Source organism: Nymphalis io, chromosome 3, assembly GCF_905147045.1.
Source record: "Nymphalis io chromosome 3, ilAglIoxx1.1, whole genome shotgun sequence".
Taxonomy (NCBI): domain Eukaryota; kingdom Metazoa; phylum Arthropoda; class Insecta; order Lepidoptera; family Nymphalidae; genus Nymphalis; species Nymphalis io.
Window position 1 is genome coordinate 6,133,816 of NC_065890.1, and position 10,973 is coordinate 6,144,788.

The 10,973-nt window shown below is 31.0% G+C and overlaps 1 protein-coding gene across 1 annotated transcript; it reads right to left on the reverse strand.

Moving 5' to 3' along the window:
• Nucleotides 1-1,907: 1,907 nt before the first annotated feature.
• Nucleotides 1,908-10,215, reverse strand: LOC126781141 (uncharacterized). The gene is made up of 5 exons (XM_050505967.1): nucleotides 10,008-10,215; nucleotides 8,788-8,893; nucleotides 4,873-5,033; nucleotides 3,285-3,524; nucleotides 1,908-2,311 (listed from the first exon to the last, which is right to left on the reverse strand). The coding sequence occupies exons 2-5, from the start codon at nucleotides 8,891-8,893 to the stop codon at nucleotides 2,153-2,155; spliced, it is 666 nt and encodes a 221-aa protein (XP_050361924.1). The 5' UTR covers nucleotides 10,008-10,215; the 3' UTR covers nucleotides 1,908-2,152.
• Nucleotides 10,216-10,973: the final 758 nt, after the last annotated feature.

Genomic DNA, 10,973 nt, shown 5'->3' on the forward strand with positions numbered 1-10,973 from the left:
TAAAATTATAATTGGCAATTCTATTTATCAATATTGTCTTGTTATCAACAACAAAAAAAACTGTTGTTAAAATACTAATTGTTATTGTTATATTGTAGTTTTGTAATATCATTGTGTAATACTGGTTTCGGAATATTGTAAAAAAAAAAATTAAGGAAAGCCTTAATTTTCTCTTTCGTCTTATGGCTAGCTTATAAGGCTACAGATCCCGAGGTCCTGTGCTCATATCTCATATTAGGATTTTGACTCAAATAATTCTTGGTTGTAGTCGGTAGTCGTTTTGAAGTTAGTAGTATTTACGCTCCCGTGCTTCGAGAATCATATCAATTTTCAATTATTTTTTAGAGTAAGGGAATAGAGTATACCAGTTTTTGCGCAAGCACTAGTACAAATATCTTCTGAATAGTATCTATCGAGAATGGCCGTCGTGTTACGGTCAGTAGGACATCAGGGACTTAAAGGATTTTAAGGACCGTGCACAAAACACAAACCTAGTTACTGCCTCAGGAATTAGTATTAAATAGGCATCGGTAATAAAAGATAAAAATTAAAAGATTACTTGAATAGTTATTTAATATACCTGTGAGAAAAAAAAGTTACTTTTTAAATTTTTATTTTGAAATGAACAAAGTAGCAATGATGAATAATTATTGTGATTTTTAATGAAATCATACTAATTAAAAGTTTTATTAAAAACAAACGCCGAGATGGCCTAGTGATTAGAACGCGTGAATCTTAACCGATGATCGTGGGTTCAAACCCGGGCAAGCGCCACTGAATTTTCATGTGCTTAATTTGTGATTATAATTCATCTTGTGCTTGACGGTGAAGGAAAACATCGTGAGGAAACCATGTGTGTCTAATTTCATTAAAATTATGTCACGTGTGTATTCTGCCGCATTAGAGCAGCGTGGTGGAATAAGCTCTAAACCTTCTCAAAAAGGGAGAGGAGGCCTTAGCCCAGCAGTGGGACATTAACAGGCTGTAACTGTAAAAGTTTTATTTGCATATTTTGGAGTTAATTTTTAAAATTAATTAATTATAAGCATTGAAAAAAAATTAAAATAATATTTGATTTGATTGTTTTTATTTTTAATATCTGTTGTATGTACTACTGACAACTACTTATCTATATTTTAATGTAAATTAAATAATATTGTACATTAGATTGGTACTGTTTTTCCATAAATAAGAAGAAAGTATACAGGCGTTGAATGCGGGCTATAAATAAGATGATAAAGTCGAAATTTAAAAGGGACTATCGAATGGTGGCAGACCCTTTTAAGAGCATTTGTACAATTTATAAGCAAATCGTTTTTATTGTAAATTATACTTTGAGTATTATAAGATGACCATATCTGATTTTTTTAATGTTTTTTACCTCTTTTGCTTTATTTTATTATTTTACTTTTTTATTTCTAATCTTTACTCGAATAAATTTGTTTAATGTAGTACATAACCCTTGTATGGTAAATATGTGTTGAGTTAGCTAATATGTAAGTAGTTATAGATAATAATAAAATAATTGTATGACTTTCAATCGAAGTTTTTAGCTTTATAGACATTTATGTATATTTATTTATAGTATTTATATCTCATTATTCTATTTTATCAAAAAAAATTATATGTTAAGTAGCAAAATAAAAAGGTATGTTTAAATATTATTTAAGACTGAACGCACTAGTAATATGTGATTGTGTATTGTTTTTTTTTGTGTTTTGACATTGTACCTTTATAATAAGTTTTTTAATCTATTACTTCAATAAAAATTATTTCATACATTGAAGTTTAAATTTATTACAACAACACTAAACGATCTAATATATTTTTATATTTACGTATTGAAAGGTAAAAGGAAAAATGAAAGCCCTTATAAATAATAATATTATAATGATTTATTCTAATATGTATACATTAATCCTATTTTGTGCAAAAACTTTTTACAAGAAAGATTGAATGACCGAGACGATTTAGTAAAGAAAATCGTAATCACCAAATTACTAATATTTAGCATGAACGTAGAGGAAGTAATCGTGTGAGCGATAATGTTTTATTTATTTAATAAATAACTTAAATAAAGATAGCCACTTGGTTTTTGTACAATGTCAACCATCTAAAAGCTTAGAAGGCGAAGGTGAAGGGGCTGTGAGTCTCAAAGACGCAGGCCAGGGTTACGCGAGCGCACGAAGTTGAGCAGCTCGTCGCTGTCCTCGCATACAAATGGTTTCACGTGGTGACAAGCCACGTCGTGCCATTTGACGCCGTCGTTGTAGAAATTATTTAAGATTGCTAAACAAGATTCGTCGTTACCCTGAAAATAATAATAATGATTGTAGAGATCCATTTGAATAATTATACCTACGTAAAATAAATCCGTTACCAAACTTACTAAATTAATTAAATAACTAACTAAAACCTGAACTGATGTATTAAATACACAATATGTATAAGTAAAATATTTATAAACATTTGAATTAGAATAGTTAATTTTTAATTATGTATAATTTATGTGAATAAGTTTTTTTGCTTTTCAAATAAAACCTCTAATTTTACAAATAATGACTGTTATTTATTGCTTCAGTTACCTACTGTGATGTTACTTACGTTTCTTTAAAATTGTTTTTATATGTTTAGTTTTCTATACTATTAGTAAAATTATTTTAAAAAACTGTATTTTTTGTATATGGTAGAAATAAATAGCTTAATAGACTCATAATTAACAAATTGATGTAAACAGCTTTGTAAGCGTAAATAAATGTTAAAGTTAAAACTCAGGGACGTGACTGTTACTCTTCCTTAACTTCTATCTCGATGACATAATAGGTAAATCTCGCCACAAACCGGACGAGAGCAAATTGTACACGTGATGAGTAACGGGTTGATTTCTATTTAATTTCCATATTTAGAAAGTACCTAACTAAAAATGGATGGAGTCTTACAAAATTATTTACATTGAAAATATAAGTAAATTGAAATTATAGTTTTTGTTGTTAGCTAGCCACTAAAAAACTATTTTAAATAAGAAATAATTTAAAACATTGTGGTTTTTAACATTCAACAAATTGGTTTGGCAACCAGTGATACGATTTTTTTTTAATGAAAGCGCAATGTGTTGCTTTAAAGTAGAAATGATCGTTTGAGGTCATAGAAATGTAATTAGAAGACCAGCAAATATTTCGCTTTCTCTCATTAGAGATACTTATTAATAAAATTTTCCATAACAACAACACTACTACTAAATTTGACAGATTAAAATATACTTTAATTATAATTTTTAAACTTACTTGGGCGGCTTCTCTGTTGTCAGGTTGTGCCTGACCGTAACCTCCAGTGTATGACCAATCTCCAGTATTCCGTTGCGTGGTTGGCCCGATTTTAGCACCAGATCCAGACCAGAACCAGCCATTCACATTAGGAGGTTGTAAGTCGGGGCGGTCGCAACCAGCGAAGTTGCACTTGCGACCCGACGTCCAAATGTAACGGACATTTCCGCGCGCAACCTTTTGTTTTATAAATTCGTTTTCCTGCGAACAAAATGTATAATGAAATAACTAAATATAATACATGTATGGCATTATGTTTATGCAAAGTAAGAATTATGTGCCTGTAATAAGCCGTGGCAATTAAGGAGTGCTTGTTGCGACAGGAAATGCACCTCCGTCATAAGTATCCGGTACATGAAGTGGGCAACTAGAGAAGAATGTGTGTCATGTGCCACTTGTATCTTGCGAGCGCCTTATGAGTACGTTGCCTTGTGTAGAAGTGACGCAGTCGGCCATTGCACCCCTTTCACGGACGCCTTCCACGCTCTACAAACCTAATCGATCTAATCGAGGCATCCTAATAAATATTTATGTTAACTACAATCTAGTTTCAATTATCACGTTTATATATAAAAAAAATATCTCTGATGATGTTATTTAATCAAGCTATTAGGTATGTAGGTTTTATTGCGGAAGGCAACAATAGATACCTAAGCGTATTGCGTTCATTGACATCTACATAGCGCAATAGGAAGTGCTTAGTGAAAACTTGTAGAACAAAATGTTGTTTTTGCTTCTACCAAACCCGGACGATATAAGAACAATAGATTTAAAATTATGTACCTATTATATAAAATAACAAAGTTAATTATTTACTATATACGGGTTTTACTAAAAAGTATTATTCATGAAAAATAGTCTTATCATTCATTATATGGCAGTAGGTATAACTGTTGGACTTATAAGAATAGTTTTTTATATACACGGTAATATTAATAATAATATAGATTATTATGATATACTTCATTTAAAGCTTGGACAGCAGGCAGGTTATAAAAACGACTAGCTCATCTACAAAATTAAATCGTGTTCGTTTATGCTCTCAATAGTGGACGTCAAGGCTACATAATTTATCTCTGGTGATTACTGTTTAGCAAGTGTTTAAGTCAATCTGTTTCGTCAAGGCAAAAAACAAATTGCAATTGCCTCATTCTAAATAACATACCTATTACTTATTTGTTTAGCGATGGGAAAGTGAGAGCATCATCACGATTGACCCTGTTACGTGATGTAAGAAGATATCTAGCCCCTAGCCCGTCCATGTAGATCTGTACTGTTCAATTGCATAATTTCTACTGAGATTACATTTCTCACGCTATTACTAATGCTGATTTCCGACAAACTAAGGATAACTTTTTTAAAATTATTATTATGGAAAGGCAGACGAACAAATGAGCTATCTGATGATAAATTATCGCTAATATTTCTTTTAAATTTTTACTGTTCTTTTCCCCGTAAAAGTGACTCCAACTAAGATGTCTGACTCACATTCTCCGTGCTGTTTCTTCAAAGCGCCAAACAAATGAATGATGACATATAAATAGTTTACCTGAGGAGTTTCCATGGAGACAGCGTCCATGCAGTGTCTTCGACAGATATTTCTTGCGTCAAGCCAGTCAACTTCAAGGTTTCGGGTTGGTGCATGTTCCCAGCTGAAGAAGTATGAATGCAGTACGCCACGTGCATCACGATATGTAGAGTGCCGAACTCCTACATAAGTTATTTTTTTGATTAAATATGAATTTAGATATTGGTAATTTATTCCTATTAACGACAGACTCCATCCGCCAAAAATTGTGTTTTGTAGATATGCGGATTTTCAGTGATTACTACGCAATATCATCGTATACCTAATCGAATGTCATAGGTAATCTATACCAGCATAATCTGAATTGAGGTTTTTTTAACGTCGACTTAAAAACATAAATAAATGTACCTACTATTTTGTAAAATATCTATTGTATTGCTAAAATAGTTTACGGATATTAAACTCTTATTATATTACGATATAGAAGCTAACACTACTATTTAATCGAATTTTAGGAAAAAAAAATGTTTGTTCATATCGTAGATCAGTTAGTACTCTAGATTAGTATGTAGTATCTAGTAAATGTATTTATAATAATTTTCATTCTAATGTAGTGTTTCCAGATTTTTCATGCCGTACAGTAGTAATTGTATAATATATATTTTTATATCCACTAAAAGAACTTACATTTTCAAAAAAGTTTTTATCTAAATCTTAAATGTATACTACATTTGTATACTATTGTATACTACATTTGTATACTACAGTTGTTTTATACGAAAACATTCAATTAAATTAATGTAACTGAGACAAATATAAATAGTAAAATAAGAGCAATACAAACTACATACAAATCCAACAAGTGTGAAAAAAAAATGTTTTATATTTATAACTTTATTATTCTTGCAGGATTGTTTCAGTTTGAGGTTGAAGCATACTCTAAAATATTAAAATATTAATGTACCATAAATAATATTGAGCATCTTTAAGTACAAGTATGTAGTGCCAATTCACTTAATAGAATGTATATTATTATTTTCGCAACACCTGTGTTATTGAACCGCGCTTGTGTGGCTGCATCAATAAGGTCAAAAGTCATTAAAGCTAGCATGCTAAAGTATCGAGTGTAGACCACTAAGTGCAACGTAAACCCGTTCAAATAATAACGACGTGTAGCAAGACATGTTGCATAATTGTTTTGTATCTGAACATCTTGCTATAAGATTTACGCAATACTCAGGTTCACACGTATTTATAATGCCAGTGTAACGAAAGGAAATACTATCTTTAGCTATAGAATAAACATATTTCTCTTTTGAATGTTACATAAATAATCGAAAATTTTAATTGGTCTATTCAAATGATGGTTATTTTTTATATTTCAATTTCTATGGAACAATTGATATTTCCGATCTGTCGTAAATTTATTATAATTAAGGAGGAACAAAGCAGCCGTTTTCATGTTAAAGCGGTCACTAATAAAATAACAATGATACAATAAAGTAGTTATAAAACGATTTACATACTAATCGTCGGGCTTAAAAATGGATATAACGCAATGTTAAGACATTTCGTGGTCACCAGCATTCTAAACGAAAATCCCTTTATATCTTTGTCGACATGATAATACCCAAATGAAGGAAGTTAAATATATATTCCTATTGAACAACTTAAAATAATTTTCAATAGATAAATTACATAAAGTTTTGTTTCAAATGGCATAAAGTGAATATGGCACATTAGTATGTAAATAGTTTTTAATTGCTTTTATATTATTACTGTCCAAGAGTAAAGGTGCACGATTAACATCAAGCAGATTCTCTCCGTGTCTACATTTTATAATAAGGTAAAACATTCGCTACAACTTATAAGTCGGATGTTTTATCTTTACAAAATGTTTACATAATTGTTGTTGTTGTTGTTAAACAATCGTGCAAGTAAAAAGTTTTTAATCAAACTAATTTGAGCCTGTGATTTTGTGCCTATAAATTGAATGAAAGCGTATTAAACTCTCGCTTTAAAGCGAAGCGCGGTGGTTTGTAAAAAGCCGCACAATCAAAACAAGCCTATAGACAGGTCGAGCGATGGAGCGGCTCTTTCGTAACTAGAAAGTATCTATTGTGACCCATTCTTTGGTACATTTGCTTATTGCATATTTCTACTGAAAATAATTACCCACATACCGGATACGTAACAACGCCATAACGATAACCAATTTTACGCAATTGATTAGATTTTTCTAAACTTTTCAATAATATTTAATAACGAGTAACATAAACACGAGCTGCCATTAAATCATATGAATTATGTAATTAAAGTTTATACGCATTCCGAAAGATTAATATTTAATATACTTATGAAAGAGAAAAGTTATGTCCGTTATTCGACAAGCGTCATAACATTTCAATACAAGGAGAAAGTTAAAGGTAAATACCTCGACCTTATGGCGAATTTTACTTACTTTCAAAGAAATATAAAGATATTTGCGAAATAAGTATTCAATATTTTTATGTATTTATGCATATATAGTATTCTTTGGCATAGAAGCTGCAAGCTTCTCTATGTAGGTCAAGCGTAACGTATATATGTGTGTGTTGAAAAGAGGAGTCTGCGTAATATACATGTGTGTAAATAATACATAGCAGGTACTCTACTATCCCAAATACCTATATTCAATTCTGTATATGTGGTATAAGTTTTCAAAGGGTCTTTGTTAGCTTTGTATTCACTATAGTGTTCAATTGTTATCCTATGCGGCTCCCACATAACTCGTCATGTTGGGAGCCGCTCAGACTTACAACATAATCAACGTTGCGATCATGAGAGATACAAAAGTCCCATAATTATTGAAATTCCATACGAATACAAAGTTATTTTTAAATATTCCGTTTATATTTTAGTCCTTAACTATAGTTATTTTTATGATGTGCGTCTTAGAGTACCTATATAGGTACTATATATTTAGTATTAACATTCCCGAAATTCGTTACAATTTAAGAATGAATATAAAATAAAACAAGTGTACTATGATTTCAATACACTTATATTTATAATTTTTTAATAATAATGAATTTTATAATTTCAATTAGTACTAATAGGTAGGTACATTTACATTTACATTTACTCTTTGCATTTTGTATTAGAGGCGTTAGAATAGACGGGATTAATCGAAAGTTAACTGTAAGGATCATCATACAGAATTAGGCAAAGCAATTAAGATGCAAGGTGATCCACCTGTCACTAAGCCGCTCTTGATGTTGCATGTATGCAATTGTGCAAGCTAGCTTACTAAAACGCAAACAAAGCAAGTGTCTGTAACATTTTCTGTTTCATGTTAAAGTGACCATAGTCGCAATATTTCATAAACGTAATTGGTACCTTTCTCTTATAACATTAAGGTATACATATGATTTATGTATATTATATTTTTTATATATTATTCAACGCGATCATGATTTGTACAGTAGTTGTTTTTTTATTATATGCATATATTTAAGGCCTTAATGCAAATAATATTTTTGTAAATAAATATTTATGTTATTCACAAACATGTTGTGAATTTGTTTTTTTTCTATTTTAGCTTGAATAAAAATAAGTGTAATGCTTAATGCTGATTTTCTGAGTACAGGGTGCACTTTTAAGACAATAGAAAATCTTAGAAAATCCATGTGAAATATTTGTCAGGATTTACTCTCGAATTTTTGAAATTGTGTGAACATTGTTTTATTTTTTTAAACATTCAATGTTAAATCGTAAATCAACCGAACTTGCGACGAGTCTAAGTACATGCAGGTCTATAATTATATTATATGAATTACCTACGTATTAATTTTTATGATGAGCAATTTAAACTCGCATTACATTCCCATCATTAAATTGTAATAGACACTGTTACTTAATAATTGTGTGAATGTGTAATGACAGTAATATACGTACTGTTAGCGCAACTTCTGGGGTCAGGCAGGGCCAAACGCCGCTGGGCATCGGCTAGACAGAGAACCGCCAATAACACGGCGGCTGCCAGGCAATTGTGCCGGCTCATCTGTCAATTATTATTGATAAATAAGATAATTACTAAATTGTCGTGTAATTTTGTATACATGCAGTAAATATAAAGATGACCTATTATTAAAAATTTTATACCTTAAAAATAAAAAAATACGACTGCCCTGAATAAGATTTATAAACAGTAGCACTCGGTATGTAAGGAATAACGATACCACATACATCCAAATCTGTTTAGGCATTTAAAAGTTATTTGGAGTAAATAAACTAAAATACACTACTTTTTTGGGCAGTCGCTTAAAATGATTACATGTTAAAGCAAATAAGTTGCGTTAATAATATTATTAATCTATTTATAATAATTTTATTTGCACATACGCATTATATTAATTGTCTTATTAGTATTTAACAATAAAAATTATAATTATAGTCATATTTAGTTAATTCGAGTTTATTTTAATAAGATAAATGGCATATTACGATGGAAAGCGAAGGTATGCTCAAATTTTGCGTACATTCATTCACACATTTGCTTAATCGAGCTTTCATGCAACGAAAGTTGTCACTAGATTCTCGGTTCTGTTAATGAGTTTGCTTTCATTTACTTATGCAGTCCACGATGTTCGAGGACAATCGATACGTGAAATGAATTTATTTTGTTGTATTTGTGAAAGCAAAACCCGATTCGCTGACCTCCTTGCTGCATGTTTAAATGTTTGCGTGAAAAGGTGCTCTGCGCGAGAAATCGACGATTTGGGACGCATTTTATGGTAGGAAAGCTTCGTTGCGCATCGTCGCTCCGGAATTTCGTATTATGTCAATTCACGTGCTTATTTTTTATTCAATATCGATAACATAAGAATTTATAAAACTCGATATAGAAGCACATATTTCAGAATGACATAGTTAAAATTGAGAATTAAAATATTTTCATTTAAAATTTGGGTCCCTTATATTTGCGAAATAATAATTTTGATTATTTTTGACACAGTTATCTATATTTATAACTGTTTATTAGAACATTTTTAACTAATTCACAGCGATACATATAAGATCCATACATTACTCACGCACTTTGAAGACATCGATAATACTTGAAGTAAAACCTCTATCATAATTTTAAACACTACAACAATAATGCACGTGCGTACCTCTGCAGGTTGTACGAAGACGTTGATGCGCTAGCGTGCGAGAGATGTGCGCGTACGTTTGAATGTACGCGAGGTGTGTGTCGAACGCGACGCTTTCAGAGGAACTGGCGCAAGCGCAAGCGGCCTCTCTAATTAAGCCTCCGACAATCATTCACTTTCACTTCCAATACGAGAGAAGATCCGCCCGCTCCGCCTCGCCCCATCGTTCATACAAGTAACAAACGTACACATGAAGACCTTCTGGAGGTCGTAGCCGGATACAAACATAAATTTACATAACGCGACAAAAGCATGCAAGCTATTGTATCACAAAAGTATACTATATAGTGTGATTGAGACATGTGTGATTTTGCTCCAGGCAAAATCACACATGTTTCAATCACACTATATAGCCACTATTCTTACATTTGACATATACTATATAATTAGACATTATATTATACGAAGATGTACTTTCCTAGTGCAGTGTTAGATGCACCCATTTCTTTTAGATGTAATTCGATCGATTATTTTCTGCCGCAGATTTGTATACCTTTTTGAATGATATAATTTTTAATATTTTTGTATGATTAATAATAATGCTTATGATCAAGAAAAAAAAGAAAAGAAAAAATATTGATTTGGCGATGTAAAACACAAAATTCCCTTGTATAACGTTGATTCATAACAAGTAATATAATGTTTGTGAACGCTAATATCTAAATCAAAAATATATAGTGTTTACCGTACCTCATGTAAAATAATTATTATTTAAATGAATATTGGATAATATGAAAGGATCACAGTGTAATTGATAAAAACAGATTTTTTGAGATTACTAATAGATTCAGGACCAGATTCCAGAGAGGTTCTCATTTGCAATCTCTTGCAAGTAGACTCAGCTCGACAACATACACGTTTACGAAAGTTAGTTAATTGACATGAAAGATACCTACTGGCTGCTGCTTGATTAGTACTAACAAAGAA